The sequence below is a fragment of the Lytechinus variegatus genome, chromosome 1, assembly GCF_018143015.1.
Source record: "Lytechinus variegatus isolate NC3 chromosome 1, Lvar_3.0, whole genome shotgun sequence".
NCBI lineage: Eukaryota > Metazoa > Echinodermata > Echinoidea > Temnopleuroida > Toxopneustidae > Lytechinus > Lytechinus variegatus.
The window spans coordinates 94,353,661-94,378,917 of NC_054740.1; the positions used below are offsets into that span (position 1 = coordinate 94,353,661).

At 35.4% G+C, this 25,257-nt stretch overlaps 2 protein-coding genes and 1 long non-coding RNA gene across 3 annotated transcripts in view; 1 reads left to right on the top strand and 2 right to left on the bottom strand.

Annotated features, from left to right (window-relative positions):
- LOC121429128 (germinal-center associated nuclear protein-like) overlaps positions 1-14,148 on the top strand; it is a 38,404-nt gene extending 24,256 nt beyond the window's left edge. Inside the window, exons 16-32 of the mRNA XM_041626047.1 lie at positions 526-710; positions 1,063-1,280; positions 1,803-1,940; positions 2,517-2,720; positions 3,397-3,606; positions 4,152-4,461; positions 4,776-4,928; positions 5,280-5,510; positions 6,136-6,297; positions 7,026-7,149; positions 7,744-7,845; positions 10,107-10,191; positions 10,337-10,500; positions 11,270-11,396; positions 11,640-11,858; positions 12,442-12,556; positions 13,058-14,148. Of these exons, the coding sequence (XP_041481981.1) occupies positions 526-710; positions 1,063-1,280; positions 1,803-1,940; positions 2,517-2,720; positions 3,397-3,606; positions 4,152-4,461; positions 4,776-4,928; positions 5,280-5,510; positions 6,136-6,297; positions 7,026-7,149; positions 7,744-7,845; positions 10,107-10,191; positions 10,337-10,500; positions 11,270-11,396; positions 11,640-11,858; positions 12,442-12,556; positions 13,058-13,237 (2,927 nt within the window). The 3' untranslated portion in view covers positions 13,238-14,148. The remainder of the gene's footprint in view (positions 1-525; positions 711-1,062; positions 1,281-1,802; positions 1,941-2,516; positions 2,721-3,396; positions 3,607-4,151; positions 4,462-4,775; positions 4,929-5,279; positions 5,511-6,135; positions 6,298-7,025; positions 7,150-7,743; positions 7,846-10,106; positions 10,192-10,336; positions 10,501-11,269; positions 11,397-11,639; positions 11,859-12,441; positions 12,557-13,057) is intronic.
- A 1,206-nt stretch (positions 14,149-15,354) lies between these two features.
- Positions 15,355-20,159, bottom strand: LOC121429137. The gene is made up of 2 exons (XR_005971872.1): positions 16,953-20,159; positions 15,355-16,809 (listed from the first exon to the last, which is right to left on the bottom strand). It is a non-coding gene; the product is annotated as an uncharacterized LOC121429137 (long non-coding RNA).
- A 993-nt stretch (positions 20,160-21,152) lies between these two features.
- The window catches only part of LOC121406596 (carbonic anhydrase 2-like), a 36,232-nt gene continuing 32,127 nt past the window's right edge, over positions 21,153-25,257 (bottom strand). The window contains exons 7-8 of the mRNA XM_041597606.1: positions 24,070-24,227; positions 21,153-21,509 (exon numbers count right to left, since the gene is read on the bottom strand). Coding sequence (XP_041453540.1) covers positions 21,261-21,509; positions 24,070-24,227 — 407 coding nt within the window. The 3' untranslated portion in view covers positions 21,153-21,260. The remainder of the gene's footprint in view (positions 21,510-24,069; positions 24,228-25,257) is intronic.

Here is a 25,257-nt window from a genome sequence, read left to right on the forward strand (position 1 = left end):
CTGCTATTCAAGCTGTCTAATTTGATCTCATCTTATTGATATTTATAAGTGCCTTTCCACTGTGTGTGTATTTGTCAATCATATTCTTATAACCAAGTCAATGATTTAAAATTGACTCTTGGAGCTTGGTTTCCTATCCCGTAACAGCTGATATTGGTGTTGTGTGACTTTGATATTCAATTAACCAATTTGAAAATGTTCTGATTTCTGTTTGTTTGCATTTAAATGTTCATTTTTATGTAATACATTCAACAGGACAGTAATCTAAAGTACAGTAGTTTCTTTCAAACTTCAATATAGAACAGATTATTATTTTTTCGTAACTCATAGTGAAGATGAGTCACCAATTTTGACATTTCTCCAAATGAATGCCAACAAAATTTTAGATATCAAAAGAATAGTTCCACACACCCTGTTTAGGTAGAATAATTCTTATAAGTAAATTAGGCTCAATTTCAATCTTTATCATCCACTTTCAAATTTTCAAAGAAAGGATTTTTTTTTCAAACTTCCATTTTTCTTCAGAAATGGCACAACCAGAAAGGAAGATTGAGAAAGCAGCACTACAGGAACGCCTGCAAATCCAACAAGTGATCCAGTTCCAGGAACCACAAACACAGGAGGTTATTCCAGAAGTTACTCAATATCCACTTCAACCGGCTGTTTTACCAGCTAGGGTGGAGGAAACTAAACCCATTATAAACCAAGAGGTAGAGTATAAGGTTTTAAGTGCAAACAGCAGAGTAATTAAGCTTGTGTAATGCAATGTAAGAGTGAATGAGGAATTTGATTGTGTATGTTTGAAGAAATATGGTACAGTGAAGCAATTCTTTGCAGTCAGATATTGGATGACAATACTTGTCCATACATGTTACTTAAATGATGTGTAGAATTTCAAAATAATGAGGCAAATGACCTTGGCATTGTCCATATCCTTGTCCCAAATGAGACGAAGAGAGTGTGTGATTGATTAAAATACATAATATTGTAGCTATGCTATAAGAAATGTCTCCTTTATCTTTTTTAAATCAGTCTTACATTTGTTTCTTTTCCACCATTTAGGTTGTTAAAGACATTACTAAGGAGCTCTTTTTAGATGTAATTGATGAGATGATAAGAGACCTATCTTTAAAGTTTATGGATACCCTAGCTCTCATCCAAGCAACACCTGGTGTTCTCACTGACCTCATAGATGCTGAACTACGTGCATTGAGCCATTGTGTTGCCATGGAGACTTTAGAAGAGGAACGCTATGCTGAGGCTGTGAGAATAGAACAAAAGTAAGAATTGAAAGTTCATTCCTAATAAGGAAGATACTTAGCAATTCTTTGTATGTTGCATCGCACCGTTCAGTTTCTGTGACTGAGTGATGAGAATGCAATGAGAGATAGAAGGAAGTCAAAGGAGGAAATGTCATTTTGGCATGAGAGTCGGTTACCCTTCACAAAAGGGAATCGCTAACTTAAATAGACATGTATGATTATGTGATTATTTCCTGGCCAGTGATTATTTGGCTTGAAAAATGATCTCTTGTTTGTAACTATACTACTTTTGTTTGTAATCTGCTTTTGTATTCTGGTTGGGGAGCCATCAATATGGCCATCAAGACGGATGCAGTGTGTATCTTTACCTAAATGATGTATTTTGACAGGACAAATCACGTGGTCAATTAGTTTAATATCTTAAGAATGAAACAAAAGTCCATGTATAATTTCTTATTGTTAGTACCCTTGCTTGTGTCATTGCAGATACTATTACCTGTGCTTTGCTTGTATTACTTATCACTGTTTTTTTTTTCACAGGAGGGCAGCGGAAGAAGCATCAAGAAAAGAGAAAGAATTGAATGCTTTGAAAGAAGAGGCCTGTAGACAGATAACAGAGGAGATCTTGGATGAGATCGTGGAGAGAACTCTTGAAGGCATTATTGAGAAGGAAATCAGGTAAGACCATCTTCTCACATAGTATAATATCTGTAGAACTACACTTTGTAATTGGACAATTATAGATGATCGATGCAATCTGATATCACTCTTTGTTTGCCTGTATTATACCTTGCCTTCCTTCTTAATAATTCAAACAACAAAGTGAGGCCTCTCCATCATTCAACCTAACAATCTTCTGAAAACAATGATCTTTCAACATTCTTGATGTTATGATATTCAACTATACTGGCAAAATCTCAAAAAAATCAAGCAAATTTTCAAAAGACATAAGTGCCATTTGATTGTGCTAACAATAACCTTTTCTAAATAGATAAAATGTGTTTTTCAAAGAAACAAAAAGCAGTAACAATCCAAGAGGACTTGAATTATATATACAAAAGCAAAAGTAAATTTGAAATAGAAAATGAATGTTGAGAGTCAAACCTGATTGGCTGTTGATTTTGTATATTCCCAATACTGCCATTCTTTCACAGGATGAATTTTAATCACTTTCAAAGAAGAAAACAAAACACGAGATGCTTTATTGCTGAAAATGTTACTATAAATATCAACCATTTCAAACTTGTTATGCAGTGAGTATGAAGCTGAGCTTAGGAGACAAGCCATTGAGCGCTGCAGCTTCATCACGTCAGAAGAGATATTACTTGACCTTGTCATGTCTGAGGTCAGTGCCATATCAAATGAGGTCATTACTATAGCAACAGCCGAGAGAGACAAGAGACTCGCAGAGATTGCAGAGGCTTATCGACTTAGGCAACTCAATTTCCTTTACCAAAAGTAAGTCATATTCATGTTTTATAGTCCAGAATTAGAATATCAATTTGACTGTGCCTTTAAATAAAAATGATAGTGTGTTTAAATATCTGTTCCATTGCAATAGACCTGTCCACTTAACAACTCAAATTTATGTTGGGCCATAATAATTAGGCATTCCTTTCACCTGCTAGTAATGAGTACATTCTCATCTTGGAATTTAGTTTGCATATTTATTGTTGCTGTCTGTCAAGCTTTCTCATTGTCTAGACAACTTTTGTCCAAGAAGTATGCATGAAATATGAATATTGTAGTAAGGAGTTCTGATCCCTGCATACATTCCATGATTCCATCATGAATAAGCATCAACTGAAGTATATTGATTAGATTCCAAGTGTTTAGGCCACAGTGCAGACATCCACTCTTGGTTTCCTGAAATGATATTCTGAAGGGTCAGTAAATCAAAACTTGTGATACTGCATTGTAAACACTTGATTTCATGGTACAACTCAAATGATGTCTGCAGATACAGGTTAAAATACCTTCTCAGGTATACACCAGAACCTGTGATTCTTCCCTCCCTCACTCACTTTGCTGCCTCGCACGTGAATTCCAGTAAATTTGCAAATGCATCCTGTGGCATCTCTGTATAAAGAAGTTTTGCCTCCCAATACGATTGGTGTCATTGTGTGTTTACTAGATGGTGTCGTGCTCATGCAAAGAGGGTAAAGATACGTCGAGCTTTGGAGACCTTTCCTGCTGGACCACCCAATCAGAACACAGCCGAGCAGCTTGAGGTCCTCTGGCCAAAGCGAAGGGAACACTTTGGTGAAGCGCCCTCTCCTGATGACCAAGACACAATGTTGAGGTTGAGAGAACCTTTACCCATGTCTCTGAGCACTCCTTATGGGTAAGTAAACCATATTGGCATAGAGGTCAAATCTCACTTCAAACCTGCTTACATCAGTTCTGACCATCAATTTAAAGGAGATATTAATTGCTGAAGCAAGTTTCCTTCATTTAAATGAGCATTTAGCAGAAAGTCATCCACCTTCGATTCCAAAACACTTGTGTTGCTAAGCAATAATCTTAAGAGTACAAATCGACCTGTATTTTGCATCTCAACAGTGTTCTAGTGTCAACGAAAGTTCCTTACATTTTGCATTCAGCGGACATTATGTAGTGCTCAAGCACATAGACTACAAAGCATACACTACTGCTCTTATTGTATTTACTCAAATTCTGAGGTTAATCATGTCCAAGCCACAAATATTTGTTACCACAATGCAGCGATTTTTATTTGAAATCCTCTTATTTTTATTATAGTATTTTCAATGCCTTACTGAGTCATTGTAAGATTAACTAACATTGCCTTCCTAGTTTTTCTTGTTTGCTGAAAATCTCAATCTTCTTTAGAGAGATTGTAATTAGCATTGTATTCTTGTTGATATACAGTGTGGTGAGTGAGCGGGAATCTCTAGCTAAACACATCATGCAGCATCACTACCTTACCTACGTCAGACAACAGAGGGCGTGGCAACCTTTAGACCTTCCTGTCATTTATAAGGAAAACACCTGTCCTTCCCAGCATGCATTAAACCTAACACGGATGGATGGGGCAGCATGCAGATACTGGAAAGTGGTTTCCTCTCTGCCACGAGGGTCATGTGTGGACAGGAGCCCATGTAGTTGGCTAATGGCTAAACTGAGGCGTGGCCAGATTTCAAAGGAGCTTAGGAGAAGTAGACTCAGAGATAATGAGAATGTAAGTTTACTTCACCTGATTTGTTTGTTGAGTAGATCATCCTTTAATTTGAAGATGTGTGTATCCTGGGTATTCTTATGTCACATTTATGATAGTCCCTTCATTTATAGGAATTTGACCTGTAAAACAGATATTGTATTAAGAACTTACATGTTAAACTCTTGCTGATGAATGAGAGCTCTATGGGATATATGTCTATTATTGGGCGTAAGTTTGTGACAATGGCATGTTAAGCTACATACAGTGGGCTATTCTTGTTTTCTATTCTATACCTTTCTGTTCTGTGACCAATGAAGCTATTCTTGTTATCTTAGGTGGAGACTTTGAGTCTGTTCAATCAGAGATGTGGTTCCAATCCATTGGGTATCTGTACTAGAGCACTCATGGGACTTCCTGAGGGCAAGGATACCAGATACCAACTGATAGGATCTTCAGGGATCATTCTCATTGTAGAGGGTGAATCACAGGTGAGATTAAAGTGAAAGAGGGTGATGATGATGATGGTGGTGGTGGTGGTGTTGGTAGTGGTGGAGGTGGTGGTGGTGGTGATGATGATAATGATGATGATGATGGTGGTGGTGCTGTTGGAGATGGTGATGCTGCTGATGATGATATTGATGATGGTGATGAATATGAATTTGAAGATTAATAAATAAATTTTGTTATGATAATTCAATTTTTGAACCAAAACAAATTATGTAGCATTCTGACCAACAGTCTTACAACTGGTCCTTCAGTTTGATATTTTGTCATGCTTTTCACACCTTTCACTTCTATGAACACAAATTGTTAACCCCCCTCTTCCAATTCTTTTCCAGGCTTGTCTCAGAGATGCCCAAGAGAGACTGAACGCTATCCTATCTTACATACCTAAGAGCCCATCTCTCCCCGTGCTTGTATGTGTAATAAGTGATGAAGATGTGACATCATTCCAAAGCAGTGTGTCAGAAAGTCTCAAGTTACCTCAGCTGACACATGAAGAAGTGCTTTCATCTTGGAGAATGATTAGTATACCATGGAATATTGTCAAACTAGAAGCTTCTCAGCAGGTTAGCGAGTCATTTGTATTGAGCCTGATCAGTTTGTAGAGCATTGATGTTGAAATGTGTCGACAGGGGTTAGAAATCTAATCCATGTGGTTGTACACATAAAGAGCACAAATATTTTATGAATTTGCTGTGCTTTATTGTAATCATTTACTTTATAACATAGATGAAGATGCTCTAGTTTTGGTAGATGAATGCACATTCGCTCTTTAGATTACTGCTGTTGGACTTACTCCATACATGTACACTTCATTCAGAATAGCACAATATTGAATAGTATTACGGTTTTCTGAGGCATGACTGAACTTGTGCATCAGTAATATTACCGCATCATTGCAGTTTTAATGCATATGACCATGATATCTGCTATGCAACCGGTAATTTATTGTATCCCCGAACAGAGTCAACAATTTGGGTACCCAGAGGCAAAATGTGGGCAGGGTCATTGTTGCCGTGATAAATTGTACTTAGTTGTCAAATTTCTGTGTGAGCTCTATATATATATGTATATATATATCGCAATGATGGATGGTGCGGTGGGTTCGGGGGATACATGTGCTCGGTCGTGCAACCAGCCGAGCATTTCTAGTTATTATTGAACTTCATTCTATTTTTTTTCTTTGATTAGCTGGAGGAAGGTATAGGATGGCTTGCCTCTCATCATCCTAGACCACCAGCTGTGATGTGTGAGATGATCAAGGAGTATCTAGATAATGGTTTGTCACAGTTCTTTAGCATCAATGTCAATCAGCTCTCTAAGCAGAGGAAAGAAAGCGGACTGTTTCCATTGGTTAGTACTGAATATATGCTCTAAATTTATTCCAAAATATTTTCATCATGGATCCTCCGTTTATTGTATAGTATCCTGTGGAAACCTGACAAGCGGTCTTTGGTCCACATTTCTCTTAAACTAGTTCGATTATGTTTCCTCAATGCTTAAAGAATATTACGGTTGCAAGCAGTCTTTTTTTAATACCATGGTTCCTTTTCATAAAGACCGGTTATAGTAATAGCAAATGCACAATTTCAATAACAAATATACTGTTAGCCCATCAGATTGAAAGATTTCATGACCTTTTAAACTGTTAAGCTGCAAATTTGTTATAACAAGTTTATGAAGTGGGCCTTGGGATAATTATGTGGCATTATTATTCAGATGTCAGGTGGGTGTTTCATAAAGTTGTTCGTAAAGTTACGAACGACTATACGCACAACTAGAACATGTTCTTAGGTCATAACTCAATTACGTAGGGATATCACGCAGCACAAGAAAAGATCACCAGTCGTGCGTAAAGTCATTCGTATTTTACGAACAACTTTATGAAACACCCACCTGGTTTTTTAAGTAACTGTAAATTGGGAAGTCTTTCTCAGTCATCTAGAGAGGCATAGGGATTGATTATTTGACTGTGTAAAGAAAGTATTTGATTGTATTTATGAATGATTTATTAGCAATATGGTTATTGAAAAAACATGTTCAAGCATGTACTATTACATCATATTTCTTGTTTATTTCAGTCACCTCAGTCGATAGTAAGTCTGTATAACTGTGTGATCAGTCATCTATCGTCTGTAGTCAGTTCATCATCTCTCTCTGATATCTCATGGCCTCCGACAGAGTTTACAGGTCCACAACATCCAGGTATGTTGTACTCTTCAAAGCCTTGTCTTACAAAGAGTTGCGATTGATCTGATCAACCTCAACTGCTGTGATCAACCTCAACTGCTGTCCGTCCATAGTTGTGATTGATAGGATATTACAACTCTTTGTAAGACGGGGCCCAGGTGGATGTTTCATGAAAGTTGTCAGCACTGACTAAATTGTCGGCGCTGACAATTTCAGTAAAATCCTTGGTTTTGATTGGCTGAGAGGCACTGGCCTCTGACTGTTACTATAGTAACTGTTGAAGAAAGACAACTTGTCAGTGCTGACAACTTTTATGAAACGGCCCCCTGATCTCACAAGAGAAAATGGAATGCAGTGAAGTTATTTATTAATAATTATTCAATGGCTCCAAAATAAATGAATGTGATTTATAACTTGCTGATGAATGTGATGCTGGCAAGGACAAATATAAACCTTTTCATCTTGATATTCATATGTATCAATAAATGTGAGTTAAAGAGGATGCACATATGCAATTTATTATTTTCTACATGACCTAAGTTCATTATTTAAAAGCAATTACTATTGATATTCTGTATTTTTTGTTTGTTTTTTTATTTTTTTCTTCAGATCTTCCTACCTCAGACTGGAATAGCCCAAGCACTCTTAGTCATCTTCATACAATCATTAACAACCTCAAGCTACATGATGCACCTTCCTTAGAAGACAGTGGTAAGGATTCCATTATAATTACTCCAGCAACAGTCACTCCTAAATCTGCACTTAATGTCAAAGAACATAAACTAAATTCTTAATCCTCATAAGTATTCTGAATCAAAACTCTATCCTAACCCTATGTCTTTTGAGACTTGGAGAGAGAAATGATTGTCACAGAAGTCCAGTTACCATGTGAAATACATTCTCAAATCTAGAAAGCAATCAACTTGATTTTTTATTGATAATGGAAGACAAGTTATTGACAAGTAGTATAAATATCTATGTAAACTTATTGAAAGTTTGTCTTCCAAAACCTTCATACTTAAGACTTAATTGGAAATGATAATGATTGGGCTTCGCAAAATAAGGATTAGCTCATTTCATCGATGGACGAATTCTATGCAAGGTTTAGATTTTGCAGCTAAAGGTTGAATCTGTTTTGATCAGCATTGTTGAAGCTTATGGCTCTGATGTCTGTAACAAATTATCTATTCATTTTTATTTTATTGTTATTTTTATGGAATCTATACCACATTGATCGCCCATTTTTGTCTCGCCTGCATAGCAGAACGAGACTATAGGCGGCGCTTTTCCTATGGCGGAGGCGTCATCAACATTGAAATCTAAGCAAGGTTAAGTTTTTGAAATGTCATATCCTGTAAAGTATATGTACCTAGTAAATTAAGAGGCTTTTATAGGAGGAGATTATAATTTGTTTAACAAATTTTCGGCGTTACTCCTATTTGTTTAAGATCAGTATGCTCGATCTGTAATGAAAATCATAAGATCAGTATGCTCGATCTGTATGAAAATCATAAATCATAAGTCAGAAAAAAATTGGAACCAGTGGGATTCAAACCTGCCATCTACTGCTTTCCGGGCAGCGACTCAACCACCAGGCTATTCTGGTTCACGGTAAAGCCACGATGAACTGGAATTCAAATACCCTCGATCCTCTTCTTTCTGACTCATTACTATTCAAATGCCGTCCGCCGTGGACAATAGATGGTGAATTAAGAGGCTTTTATAGGAGGAGATTATAATTTGTTTAACAAATTTTCGGCGTTACTCCTATTTGTTTAAGATCAGTATGCTTGATCTGTAATGAAAATCATAAGATCAGTATGCTCGATCCGTATGAAAATCATAAATCATAAGTCAGAAAAAATTGGAACCAGTGGGATTCGAACCTGCCATCTACTGCTTTTCTGACTTATGATTTATGATTTTCATACAGATCGAGCATACTGATCTTATGATTTTCATTACAGATCGAGCATACTGATCTTAAACAAATAGGAGTAACGCCGAAAATTTGTTAAACAAATTATATGTACCTAGTTCATGAAACTGGGACATAAGAGTATTAATCAAGTATTACTGAATATCCTGCCTGAGTATCAGGTCACATGACCAGGTCAAAGGACATTTAGGGTCAATGAACTTTGACTATGTTTTGGGAATCAATAACAATTTTTTTTAATCAAGATCAAGTTTTGGAACTGTTGTCATAACTTAGAAAGTATATTGACCTAGTTCATGAAACTTAGAGATAAGGGTAATAGTGAATTACTGAATATTTTGTGCGTTTCAGGTCACATGACTAAGACCAAAGGTCATTTAAGGTCAATGAACGTTGGCCGTGTTGGGGGTATTTAGTAAATTGGCATCATCACTTAGAAAGTTTAAGGATCGAAACATAGACATGAGGGTAATCAAGTATGTTTTGTATATGTCTTACGTCAAATGATCATGGGCAAAGGTCATGTTGAGTCAATGGACATAGTATTTCATTATCATATGAGTATTTTCTTTTGTGAATAACTATTCAATAGCTGTTTTCAATGTCAGCACTGCTGCTATATCAAATCATGTAATGCAGACAAGACTGCCAGAGGCATTCCACTTGTTATTAGAATAAATCAATGAATATTATGATTCATTCATTAAACTTGAGTAGTGAGTTTCAACTCTACAATTTTTACAAATTTCCAGTAAAAGATTTAGAACTGTTCAACATTCTTATTGGAAGATCAGAATTTAGTTGAATATTTATAGCATTCCTATTGTGTCATATTACTCAACCAAGCAAAATTGTTTATATTCTATTTTAGAAGTATAATAGTTATTTTTCCTTTATATAAAAAATAAGTATGATATTTATCTCTACTTTGGAAAAAGTAATGAGCATGATATCAGTTTACATACTAGTATTCCATTTTGTACAGGTGCTGTCGAAATTGTTACTCTTATTTATTCTTTCGCTTTCCCTTTAGATTGGTTATCAGTGTCTGAAGCATGTACCAAATACGTAAATGATCTTCCAGGCAGAGACAGTGATAAGGCACCTCTCTTATCCAGGTAACCTCTTTTTTATTTTGTCTCAATTTCTTAAGTTTTATGCCCCATAGTTTTCCATCTGCATATAACCTATCCATCATTCTATTTGCATTATATATATCCTCATCATATAGTGATTAAAGAAGTTTCATTTGTTTTAATACAGGGTGAGATGGTTGTTGGACAAGAGTAGACGAACCTTTGAAGATACATGCTTCATGACCTTTGACACGGAAGGATGTGAACCGTCTTCCCAGCATGCACCATGGGCAGACATCTTAGAGGAATGTGTGACGTATATGATGACAACCCTGTCCCTTGGAATGGAAGGTAAGGATGGTTTGGCTTCCTTTGAAAATTATGAAATGCGGCATGATTTTATTACATAGTGAACAATTACACTTTAATATCCACCACATGTATGTTACAAACACTTTAATGATAGCATTTATCAGGCGCCGATTAGCTACATAGTTGCCTTTTAAATGGCGCACTATATAATACCCCAGCTTAGCTCCAATTGTTAAAGGGGCTTGGTGCATTCAAAGAATCGATCCTACCAAGTACCCATTCACCTCTCTTGGGTTGAGTTGAGTGTAACACAATTTGAATCGATTTCTTGTTGAAGTAGATTACGCCATGGCTTGGATTTGAACCCATGACCCTCTGTTTTAAAGTCTGGAGAATCCGCTGGGCCATAATGCTCCACATGTAATTTGTTTTAAATGTTTGGTATCTAGTTTGTATTGGACATCGTAATTAAAACTTGCATATTTCTTTTTTCGCCTTGAATGTATGAGGTTATCATCATTATTTTTCCTTTATGATAATCAGACCGCTCCCCAATATTAATTGTGCATTTCCCTGCAGTTATTGCATGTATGACTCCATACTATCTAGAAGTATTTTCTGTCCTAATACACATCAGGGTTTGTAAATCCTTGATTTCAACTGATCTAATGTCCTTTATTTATCAGCACACTTTCTTGCTCCACTTCCCTATCTTATTTATTTGGTCTTTTTTATTTCCATTGTAAACTTCAATTTCATTTCAATGTTTCTCGTATTCTTTATTGGTTTTTTTCTTTCCTCTTATTAGAGAGCCAATCTTCAGGCAATCAACTAGTGTATTTCCACCAGTCTGAACTGGGTCAGTTTGAATTTCCAATCCAGTGGAAACAAGAAATGAATGAGACTTTAGAAGAATCGGTGGTGCAACATGAAAGGTGAGTTATCGTGAAAAACTATGATGCTGAAAGTGGTGGTGATGATTGCGGAGATGATGATGCGGATGATGATGGTGATGATGGAGATGATGAGGATGATGATGGTGATGGTGGTGATGATGATGATGATGATGATGGTGATGATGACAACAACTGAGGATGATAATATATTTACTGTGATATTTTGTTTTCAAATTACAGTATCATTTATAACCAACAAATGAATTTCTCATATAATTCTAGCATGTTTGAGTCCATCGTTGAGGCAGTGTCAACACGTCGATCAAGCTTGGCAGAGGAGGAGTTGAATAAGAAAGAAGAGAGAAGAAAGAGAAGAGAGGAAGAACAAAGTCATAAGGATCCTAGCTTCCTTCTTCCAGAAGATGTTACTATGACGATAAGTCGTACCTCAAGGGGACTCTTAAGGAGGATGCTTGATAAGGAACGAGAAGAGAGCAACAGGTATTTTATACTTTATTTAATTAAATTTGATTCTAAATCAAAATTTTATTGTTCAACAGATTAAAGGTAAAAGAAAGTAGTTGCAGCAATCAATTAACTCATGAGAAAATCTTTAAAAGCAAGATTAAATGCTGCAATATTTTCATAGATCTAGTTCTGGTACATTGAAATAACTTTTTGAAATCATGAAATCTGAGCTTAAAACCAATAATGCTGATAATCACTAACACAGAAAGGCATATGTGGGTCAGTGCATTGATATTGTTTAGAAAAATACCCAATATTTTTTGGAATTCTGTGCATACTTTGCTCATTTCTCAGCGTTTACACCTTTTTTTTTCATTGAGCCATTTGGCACATATTTTTTTTTATTTATGCATACAAACACTTAAATGGTTATTTCATTGGATTCTGTTCGAACTCATTTTGAGATTGTTACCACAACTGTTATTCGTCTTTAATACTTGTCTAAATTATCAGATCAGATTGAAAGAGGGATAATTTCCAGTACATTCCTTGGTCAAATGAGTCAATTTGGTAAAATAGAAGGAGTAAATCCATTTTCTTTTGTATTTTGTGAAAGGTTTGAAGCCATGCTGACCAGCTTCCTAGAAGAGCCTGATGAAGTCCTCCAGCAGAGTTTACAGACTAACAAACCAGAGTCAGAATTTAGACTTCAGCTTCCACCCTTCCCAAAGGTGAGCAGTTTATTTTATTTATCTATTATCATTTTGTTATGTTCTTGTCATTGGACTAGAATCTTTCTTTGATGGAAATTGTCTTTATAAATCAATATAACTGTAATGGTTCATGATAGAGTATGAGAATCAAGAGCAGTAGTCGATTAGTATTTATTAGTACAACACTTTAGACATCAATATTACTTCTTTGCATTGGTCGGATGTATTATTTTGCTGCATATCATTGAAACAAATTCTTTCTATCCACACATCTCTCCTAACTTTCTCATTTCTCTTTCCCCCTTTTATTCCCTCTCCATCTTCAAAAATTTATATTGTTTATATTCCTACCCATCTTCTTCATGTCCTTCCTTTGCTTTTTCTCTTTTAACTTTCTTTATCTCTTTCCTGCCTCTCCCTCCCCCCTAAAAAAAATTGTGCTCTTCCTTGTCCTATTCTTCCTGTCGCCTTTGCCACCTCTAAATGTTTTGTCTATCTCACCATTCTCGTCTTCTCAAGGCATCTCTATCAAAGTCTGTAGAGGATCACCATCCCACGACCGATGCACCTATCATCACCCTGGAAGAATCAGACGACTCCCTCTCTGATCAAATCAACAGCCTGAAAGAGAGACTAGCATCTGAGAAACAAGAAGCCTTGATGGCTGAAATGAGACTAAATGCTCTACTTGGACTATAGTAGCTAGCATGCATCCTTAGTAGTGACTGAATGACCTAGCCTTTCAAGATCTCTAGCAGTTGTTGCGAACCCCTTGTGGTTCATGACACAGCACTTTGGAGAATTTAATATATTGGATTGAAAGTACTTCAAGTGCAAAGGTAATGGCTGATCTTGAGTTAAACCAAAACTAAATGCCCTCCTTGATATTTTCAACAAGCACAGAAAGAACTCTCTCCATGCCAGACTGCTAAGACTATAGCATGAAGTATTCAGATAAATTCATAGACTGTGTTTCTCTAGTTGTAGTCTGCAGGCATACAGCTCTGTCCTTTGTGGAGTATTTTATTACTGATCTTAACTTTCAGTCCTTACATGCTACCGAAATCTCTAAGAGCTAATAATTCAAATCTCTTCATATTAAATGATGTAATATCAGGATATGAAGGAAAGACTGATCCCCAGGAAAATTGAAGGACTCCTCTTAAATGAATCAGTTACACAATAGTTAGTCTTGATGGGAATGTATAAGGCTGTAGACAATTGAAACATTGTTTTCAAAGATTTAAAAAAATCAAGGTTGTATTGAATTGATTAAACTTGTTAAAATATACATACTCTATTTGGAAATGCTAACATAAACACACAAGTAGGGTGTGTCTATAGGCAAGGCAACAGATCTTGCTGAAATGAAATGGAGATATTAATCATTATTCTTTGTGATGTCCATGCAATGGCCTGTTGGATTGCATATATTGTGGGTGGGCTTGAATGAGGGTAAATCAGCTATCACTTGAATGCTATGTGATTAATGAATCATGTTCATGATTCTATCTACAGAAGGTCATTTTAACACAGACCTTTAACCCTATCTAGGCCGGGGTATTTTGGGAGTTCATATGGCCGGGGGGCCTCCCAGGGCCCCCCCCTAAGATCTCGGCCGTCGACCCCGCGATTGCGGTGAAAATTGGCACGCGGGTTGCCTGTGACATAATCTACAAGATTTTATAGTAATTTATTACATGCGAATCGCTATTAAGTGATTATACTAATTTATGCATGATTAGTATGCGAATTCATACTTTTTCCTCTAACTCCCTAAATAAAGCTCCAAATGTACTAATTTTTGGTATAGAAACTCATTGGGGTGTTCTTAGCAAGTGTACATGAAAATTGAGATATCAAATCATTTTCTTATGTATTTTATTGTTTTTTGCAATTTCTTATGTATTTCCTTGTTTTTTGACCTTTTGTTTTTCTTTTTTTTTCAATGAAATTTGTTGGGGACTCTTCTGTGATCATAAAAAGCATAAAATAAATACATTTAGACCAGCAAAACTAAAAATAATCATACATTTATGAATTTTTGTTGAAATCACAATTTGCATTGACTTTGTACACGAAATCACGTTTTTGAGCAATTTTCGGTCTGACATCCACTTACATAATGTTGCGTAATTTCGGAACCACGTACCCGGGTGATTCAAAGTTGGTCTCAAAAGTTGTGCAAGACTTGAAAGTAAAAATTCGGCGAGCGGCGCGGTCAAAAAATTTCGCGCGGCGAAAATATTGCGCGATTCGTTGAGGGGGGCCTTTGAGGCCCCCCGGCCTAGATAGGGTTAAATAAGGCTTACAATGAATGACTGTCAAGAGACTGTACAAATCCAAGACTTTCCTAACATGACTTGGCTGTGGTGTAAATCCATGCATTGAACCAATTGTTTGGGGTGGGGTAATCTATTGTCTCACCCCCCCCCCCCCCACTTGAATAGTGTTTTGTAGGACACATTTTGTGAAATTAAATGAAAACTTTGTTATGATTGGATACCTGATCCAGATAAAATATCTGCATGTTTTTGGTTCTCTATCTATATTTACCAAAGCAAGAAATTGGCTGAGAATCTTGATGTAATCTTTGTAGGTTTTTGATATCTTATCACTAAAATTGCAAGATACTACTAAAAGAACTGTATTGAAAGAAAAATACAACACGGCCAAGCGAGGGTGCTAGATACCCAAGATATAAATGTTTGACATTTTCCCAGAAAAATGGCAGATGAAAAAAGGATCTATCGTCTTTTAAAAGATAGGCATATCAGATGATACTTTATTACAAGTCAAGTTGTTAACACTTTACCAAAGTTTTAGTTGGGCTTTAAACATATGCTGTTAGAGACCACAGTCATTGGACCAGAGTTTACACCTTCGGTTTACACTTAACACAGGTTCTGAATATGGGTCGCCTTTGTTTCATTTCCTTGTTTAAACTTATTCCAATCTTGTCAGACCAGTAAGATGTATGTCAGGATATGTAAGGACAAGTAAAATGTCTCAATTTTTTTTGCTGTATTACAAATGTATCATGGCAGTTAAAACCAAATTATGCCATTTTTTTGTTTGTATTTATATATTTTGTAATAAAGATGTCTTCATATTAAAAATGAAAAAGCCTGTATGTCTTGTAGTTTGAAAAGTAATTATAGTCTAGTTTTTCTGTATACTCTTCCCCTCCATCTACCATTTATGACAAAAGACCAATAAAAAAGTAGGCTATTTTACACATATAGGAGGAACAATCTAATTAGATTTTTGGTATCAAAAGGTCAAAGGTCATGTACTTACAAATATCTTGTTCTCACAATAAATTAAGAAATGCTTGATAGATTACCTCCAAACATTGGTTATTATTTCTATTTTCTATATGCAAAATAATTAAATAAAAACAATTGTACATTTCAAAGAGCTTTCTATGTATGACTAGAAAAGAAATTAAAATATGACTGTAGTGACAATGGTAAAATGGAGTGGTGAAATTTATATGCATATGAAGGCAAAGATTATCTAATCCAACTGGGAAATCACAAGATTTCATGGTATCAAATTTGCAATATATACTTCTGATCTGACAATGGTGGAGACATTAATTTTACCGTGTATAGTTTAGATTCCATCTGGACACGACCAAAAGTAATTATCCCCTTTTATAAATTACCACAATTTCATAACGGAACCATTTTGATGAAGATAAATTTGACAGGAGTGTTTCTAAACTTACTGGCTAATTTCTGTGACAGACTATTATTTATCCCCAGTCATGCATGAGTAAACCAATTGTCACTTTTCTTATCATTTTGAACCAAAATGAGAGTAATTGGTGAAATCTACCCCTTTATTTTAATGTGAAGTGTGCTCACTTGGCCATGTTAGTTACAACATATCTTTATAACCTGTGCACATTTATTTTACTGATCAATGTATGAGTAATTTTGAACAAATTCATATTTAGACTTTGCTCACAGACTTGTAAAAACATGTGTAAAAGTGTGAGGGGACATCAAAGGTTAGATGATTTGAAATCAATGGTATTTCCAAAAATTATCAGAATTCAGGATCATAAATCCTTCAAAATGGCCCCTGTGACTTTTGAATTGTCATTTTAGCCATTTACTCACTCATGCATGACTTGACAGGTCAATCTCATTTCCACACGAAAGGTAGTAAATGAGCATTTCTTTAAAAATTCATGTTACTAAAACCATTTTTTTAAACGTTGAATCTAAAAATGTTGCCCTAAATGGGTAGTCTTCATTGACCTAGAAATACTAAGGCCTGGTCACACCGCCCGAGCGTTGTTGGAGCGGTCGTGGAGCGGAGAGAAAAAATCATCACCGCTTGCTACCGTTCACCATTTTCGATTTCGATCCCTACCGCTCCAACAACGCTCGGGCGGTGTGACCAGGCCTTTAGGCCTGCTTTATACCTGAGGCAAACCTTTGACTGTGTGACAATGTATATAAATAATGTGCTAAAGTGCTAAGTGCATCTGACTTGGGGTTAAAGAACATTTTGAACTGACAGGAATATTGTATCTGAATTATGGTGGCCCTGGCTTTCCATAATCAAGCTTGATGTCAAGGACCTGTCTCATCTCTTTGTTAGACTTTCTTTTATTCTAGCTATAAAGGCAAATTGTCATGCCCCCACAGACATAATTATCTCATCACCACAATCCTTCTCTTCAGTATCTTTTATTCGTGACTTACATGACTCTAAACAAAAATATGAACATCCAAATGTCTTTCAATTTACCATTTTTATTGTCAATCCATATTTGATTTCATTATTGATTCTCAATTGCACTCTAATCTTCATTAATATCAAACATACAATTGATACAGTTACACTGCTAAACCATAATAAAATAATATTTGAACATATTAATGCATGTATTTAAGTGTACATATCACAAAAATAATCTAAATCAACCCATTACTGACACATTTGAAGTAAAGATTCCAATATTATTTAAAATGCTCAACACCAAAAGTAATACATCAATAGTACATTCATCAATAGTGAACACTTGAATACATACAATGAAATCAATTATAATGTTCTGATTTATGGAATAATATTACAGTGATTTCAAAAGGGTGTTATAGTTTAAAACAATTTTTGTTTTACCTTCCTTGGAACATGAATTAGAATGAATGAAATGCCATACTGCAAATGTGACAACAAAATTATGCCAGATGCGTGTTTGGTCCTGAATTATTGTTCTGGGTGCAGTGCTACTTTATTATTACTTATTTATTTATTTTTTTTTTGGGGGGGGGTTGATAAATATCCTACCTCATCAATGATTCTCAAATCTCACACAAGACGATTGTTTAAAGTTGTGTACAGCTATAACATTTTGACTTCTTTTCTAGCGTAAGAATTTGTTCTGGTCGTAAATTAATATTCAGAAACAATGAAAATTGAAGGCACGTCCTTAAATTAAACCACTTTAACACACTGAAAAATATGTTATTGTGTGTTAAGTTTCTTATACCAATAGTATTGTACGGTTACATATTTCTGGAACATCCTTATCACGTTTTTTTTATAATGCTTCAAACTGACGATTTGAAATAATGTGAATTTTATACTGATGTATATTTTCATCCTTACGAATTGTCATCATGTTGTGATGCCTACAAATAAGCAATTTTCTCTGTGAATAGGTAGGTTCAAGGAACAGCTTTTCATCAAGGGAATGTAGTTGGATCCAAGTCTGTTTGAGATAATGACGTTAATATGGCAACTTTAGTAATTGTTAAACTTCTCTCATTAGATTGGTTACCTACTTCATGCCCTTGATTATAATTACAAATGTAGATTAATAAGAATCATAACAGTAGGTCTTTCATAGTAAGCAGAGCCCACTGGGAGAACAGGCATTATTATTAGAATTATTTGTATTATTATCATATACAACTTGTCATAAACTCCATGGCCAAACACTTTGAGAAAAAAAATAATTGATTGGTGTCTTTTTTAATTCCAAACTGAGGGCGCCCCTCCCCCGCCCCCAGGATTTTGACACGAGTACTGAAAAAGCGTGTTTCTAATTTCATAGCTCCATAAATTGTGTCTTGCCGAATATAGGCTATCGAAAAATATTTCAAAATGAAATGAAACAAAACAGCGAAACCGGACTTGCTGACTTTACATGACGACTAAGAAAGTTTTAGAACTAAAAACCAGGAACAACTCGACTCTCCTGAAGGGTCTACATCAATACTTGCATACATTCATATTGTGACACCAATCAGTGATTTTTTTAAAAGTAATGCTCAGCTGCAAGTGGTTATTACTGAAAAGTTCATTCCTTGGTGCGATGCTTTTACTGACAAGTTTGTTTACTAGAAAACACTCAACAGTTCCACAGTACCGTTATATCATTACATTCCTAATAACCCTATAACATCTGATATCGTAAAATCTGATTTTTGAACTTTGGAAGTGACTCCATTTAGTATTATATTAAATAAGTAGTATATTTGCTTAGTTTTCTAGGCAACCTGTGAGAACATTAGAGACTATTCATATGTCCCATTTTAGTTAATAAACATTCAAAGTACAAGATGTTAGGGCAGTGAATTATCTCTACTTCAAACTCTCAAAAACTATTACACGAAAGCAATGATTTATAGCTTAGCAAATGAAACTGTCCTACTGTGGACCTTTAATCAAAAGCTCTTAATCTCGTTAGCAGAGGAAAGTTGATTTTCTAGTATACATCTTGTTTCAATCATATAAATATAAACATGCGCATTAAGATTTTTGATCGAAATTTGTTTTCTCATTCTAGATGTATATTATTTAATCCCAAAACCTTCACCTTTAATTCAGTTATGACTGGATATGAGCTCAGTGTTTTAACATAATAGTTACGTACTTACAAAACACGTTGGGGCCCGGGTTGGGGCCCAGTAAGACTGAATTTATGATGTGTCCATTTCGTTGTAATCCATTTTGTGGTTTACATATCGCTAAGGAGTGCGTTCATGTTTAAGTGTTTAAGTTCATTAATTTAACTTAAATCAACTGAAAGTTAGTATCATATACGTATTTCTTATGCATCTTTGAGGCAGTCCATGAATTGATGAAAACAACAGAGTAGCAATTATATATATATATATTCATGTATATATATATATATATATATATATATATATATATATATATATATATATATATTAGATGAGGTCAACTCAAAAGATGACACAGGATTCTTAGCTTTAGCTTTTTTAAGACTTCGTCAGAAGCGTCTGAAAAATATAAGGAGATACAACATCCAAGTTTGTCTTGCACATCAATGAATTACGGTATCATTAAGTTGAATATATTCCGTAATCTCATTAGATAGATGAATGAATGGATTGAATGAATACATTAATTGATTAATAACAAATAATCAATTCGATTAAATTAATAATTATATTAATGGTGAAGACATACCTAAAATTACAGACTATTGTGGAAGTAAAGTAGGATGCCAACCGTATTCTATCTCGTTCTTGAGGAAAAAGTGTTACGAATTGCAAAATAAACGTTGCTTGCTATTTGTGACACTTTTTAAAGAACGAGATAGAATACGGTAGGCATCCTACTCTATTACCATATTCGTCTGTAATTACAGGTATGTATTCTTCATTTATATAATTGTTATTTTAATCGAATTAATTATTTGTTATTAAGTAATTAATTGATTAATTATTTTATTCATTCATTCACTTGACTAATGAGATTAATGAATACATGCAACTTAATAATACCGTAATTCATTGATGTGCAAGACAAACCTGGATGTTGTATCTCCATATATTTTGCAGACACTTCTGACGAAGTCTTAATATAAAGACGAAAGCTAAAGCTATAAGAATGGTGTCCTGCGTCATCTTTTGATTTGGCCTCATCTCATATGTTTCATACTCACACCAATAGTGTTAAGTACAAGTAAACTTGTCATCACATATATTATCTTTCATAATACAGCAGCAAATATGCCTACCATTTAAAATTTCATGATATGAATAAATGTATTTTCCCAACTGGAAAGGGATTTGTCTTTCATCTGATATAGACAGATATTGAAGTTCAAATTTGATAAATTTCTCATACGTTTATGAGCATTTTTTAAACTTATTTTATTGTTTAAAAAAAATGAATATGTAACTGTTCCTTGAAGGAATATTAAATGGGAATGAAACTCTGAAACCAGTTGAAATTCATATAAAAGAGAAAAATCAAATCAATGAAGGGTTGAGGAAGACAAAATGAATAATAAAAAAAGTTATGAAAATTTGAATATTAATTACAATTACTAATGATCCTCATCACTCATTACTTTCTTATTATTCATTCAATCTTCCTCAAACTTTCACTAACATTTCTTTCATATTCCTCTTTCACAATATGAAACCAGCTAATTTCAAGGTTTTATTCCCCTTTCAAAAATGGGGCCTTGTAAGTTTTCTTTTACTATTTCAAAAAAAATCATGTTATATTTTATCATAAAATCAGATAATGAAATTCACCAGATTACAGAATGCAGTTAAAATTCGGAATTTGAAAAGGTTAGAAAAAAGGTGAATTTGTTCTGCTTCCATTTCAGGATAAGTCATTTCAGATTTTTTTTTATTTGTAAAGCGAGATAGAAAGATGCCGCCTCTGAGATTGTTATGTCAGAATACCAGTGATGAATAATAATAACGAATCAAAGCCTGAAAACGAATGTTGTAAGGAATGCAGCCATTATCACGGTCACCATTCCAGGGGATGGTCTCGCTGCACCATCAGTGGGTGATGGATGAATGTGACCATCATCGCCTTCATCGTCATCAGTGACCACGGAATAGATGGTGCGCAAATTACGGTCCTGAATATCACGGTAATTATCGTACATATGCATTTCATTGCCGTCTCCATCTACCGCTTCACTCATCAGTTGGCGCATGGTTTGCAGCTATTAATGAAAAGAAAAGAAGAAGAAAAGTGTGAGACAAAAATTATCTCATTCGTTGGCCTTATTACTCCGTTTGCATTTCTTTCCTTCATGGTCCCATTTGTTTATTTGATATATTTTTTATCATTGATCTACCTTTTTTACCGCCATTCACTCATTTCTTCATTCATTATGTCCTTATTTATTATATATTGGTTTGTCTTGTGATGAATTTAATGAAAGAATGAATGAATGGATGGATAAATGGATGGATGAATTAATCAATTAATTAATTGATTTTCATCCAAATCAGTAGTTGTGAATACATGTCTAGAAAACAAGGATAATTAAGAAACAGAAAATTCCATTTATGCAAGTCATTTCTGGTCCCTTGTAGTTTGACAAATTAAACATCTAATCTTGGTAGTTACAAGTGGACAATAATTGATATTGTATATGATATCTAACATATGAATATAGTCTGTAACAAAGACTAAAAGTAGTATCGAAGATATGTAACTGATAACGAAATCCCATGCCTTCACTTCTTACACAGATATGTTCCAAGACAGCTTTACGAGAAGTTGTCCTTAATGGTTTCTTTCTTATTCTGATTAGTAACAGGGGCGTAACGGGTGGCTAGGGGGGGGGGTGGGTCAAGAGTCACACATTTCCTGGTCATATCTGGCGTAATGAGGCAAACATTTAGAGGGGGCAAATATGCATGGTGTATCGGGGGGGGGGGGGTGAAAAGTTGTGAGCGAAGCGAGCGTGCAAAATTTCGACATTTTTACTGCAAAAATCCAATTTGGTAATAGATTTTGACATATTATATGACATCATATTTCACCGGTCTCTCTTTCTTTTTTTTTCTTGGTCTGTACGCCAATGTGAACGTATTCATTTTTCTTGTTTTTATGATTGTGCGTGAGCACTAAACCTTATTGTTTTTAAACCTTACAGACATAGGCGGCGGGGGGGACATGTCCCCCCGAAATTTAACGTGGGGGGACGACCCCCTAATTTTTTGTTGATAACCCTTTTTTTGTTGTCCCGCCGAAAATTGTTGGCTTCCTCCACCGATGCTTACAGATGACCGCTATTATTCAAATTGCGTGTTTACATGATAGCTTTCACACAACGCAGTTGGGTAATAATCCCAATGCTTTTATATGGGAAAATTACAACAACAACAAAGTTAGCGAGCGAAGCGAGCCAGAAAGAAAAATGGCCTATTGAAATGAAGTTCTAATTATGTGACCGATTTCCACATCATATCAAATAACCAAATTGATATTTCATTGTCTCCTTCATTTGATTTCCCTTGGCTTTGGAACCCCCCCCCCTGTACACCAGTGCTTCAACGTAAAGTTTAATGCAGGAAGGGTCCATAAACAAGAGCCAGTTATAATGTCCTTTGAAGGTTAAAGAATGAAGAGCCCCCACTGCACGCCGGGTCTTAGGGAGAGCCTCCGGTAGCTTTGGAGGTTTAACAAGCTTATGATTTTTTTTATGATAGACATTATACATAATTTTATGTGCCATCTACCGTTCCCCCGTTCTTTATTTTCAATCATTGGCAACCCAGTCGTGTAATCCTGTCACTTTCCTTTATTTTCAAATTTAACTTTTGACTCATTCCATTCTACATTCATTCCCCGCTTTTATAAGCCCCTTTTGCCATCTTTTAATTCATTTCCCTCTACTCTTTCTAATCATTTAGTTTTTTTGTCATTTCTCACCTGTCTATCTTGAATTCTTTCTTTTCCCGTTTTCCTTCCAGTCAGTCCCATCTGTATTTTTTAAAGTTTGTTTTTCACGCCCCCCCCCCGTTTATTATTTTTCTTCCTTTTCTTTCCATCGCGCCTTTTTTCTTTCTTTTCCCCTTTTCTCATTCCCCCCCCCCCCCGGTGAAATCCGAAACTTAGGGCAACTTTCCCCCTGCCCCCCGTCTGTTACGCTATTGACTATGATTGAAAAGTGTATACATCCATGAAAGAAAGTGATAAATTGCAACAGACTATAGTGATTATACTTGGCAAAGTAGAAAGTGAAATAAGAATAGAAATGAAATTGTGAAAGAACACATCAGAGAAGAAAATCAATTGGCCCACATTTATAAATTTTTAATGAATTATTTTCGAGTTTGATAAGTTCATAACTCGTATTTCAGAACCTATCGAAATAAACAAAACCGGAAACAATGATGTAAATATAAGTAAATAAATTTATCTACAATACAAAAATGACAGCCAAGCCACGATCGTTCAAGCATGAACCATTTCCAGTTATTTGCCGTTGACCAAAGGAATGAATTTAAATAGCTTCAATGTACTTAACGGACCGAATTTGTTCAATCATGAATAATCATGATTCGTACGATGTTGAATCATATCAAATCAAATTCAACTACAATGATTTCAAACTATATATAATTTAGTTTATAATAGTGAACATTTTAAACTTGGAATGTGAATGCCACTTTAGCCTTTCTACTGTATTTCTTGAGCTTTTGTACAATGATACTATACAGTGAATATTTTTCATCCAATAAGCGCAATGTTTCATGCATATCTCTTACCTGACTCTTTGAAATTTTGATGGTATCTTCAAAAAGCGTCCACGTCACGACTTCGTTGCACAGAGGTGTAGTCAGAGAACCGTCATATCGCCAGAATTTATCCAGTGATGAGGGTAGTAATTCAGAGAGGGTGAAGTCATGTATCTCTTCTTCAGTATCTGAAAAGGGATATTTCATTCAGATCAATAATGTTGTTTTATGCAGTTTGAAACTCGATTGAAAATCTGGTCACAGTATAGCATATTACAGGGGCATCGCTACAGAGGGGTGGGGGCGCCTTTCCCATCCATTTTTAAGTAGAAAAACAAAATAGGAGAGGATAAAAAACTAAAAATAGTGAAAGAGGGAGGAATTAAGACGAGTATAAAAAGAGAGGTATGTGTCGTGTATTAAAGCTGATAACCGACGTCAATATTGATAGGACGTCACCTTTAAACCGCCCCAACCATCAAATATCCCGGCGCCTAGCGCAAAAAATAAGCTGTATGATAATGTCCAAGCTTTACTATATCTTCCAACTCACTGCATGGAAACCCCAGGTTTGTCTTCCTTCGGTGCTTCGCCCCCTCCCCCTTAACATTATGTCGTCCACCTAAAATAATTCGTTTGTTTATTCTATTTTGTTGGGGGACTCTAATTCTGTAAATCATAAACAAAAGGCGATGATCTCCGTAGTGCATGGTATATGGAACATGACAAAGAATTAGTCTGGATACTAAGCGGCATGTTTTCACCTCAGTACTCTATGGATAGGGACGCGACACTGCCTCATCTAATTTCACCTCCCACTTGTCGACTGATGCGGCCTTCTTGACTGCCAATCAGTGTCTGTGCCTACAGACTAAGATTATTCCTAGTGGCGTGCCTATACGCGCCATTAATAGTCTAGTTATGGAATCTTGACTGTATTCGTAATACAGCATTCGCCGACCGTAACGCAAACACCGCCAACTTCCAGCAACGTCACCACGAGCAGGACTGAACATAGCTCGCCTGCCTGCACCGACCGTCAACAAAAGAGCACTCGTCAAATTAAATCTACGAATAGAACAAAATCACCAACTGTCAGAATTAATAAAGGGGAAGTTCACCCTGACAAAAAGTTTATTGTAAAAATAGCAGAAAAAATAACAAAAAATAGTGACGAAGGTTTGAGAAAAATTCATCAAATAATTAAAAAGTTATTAG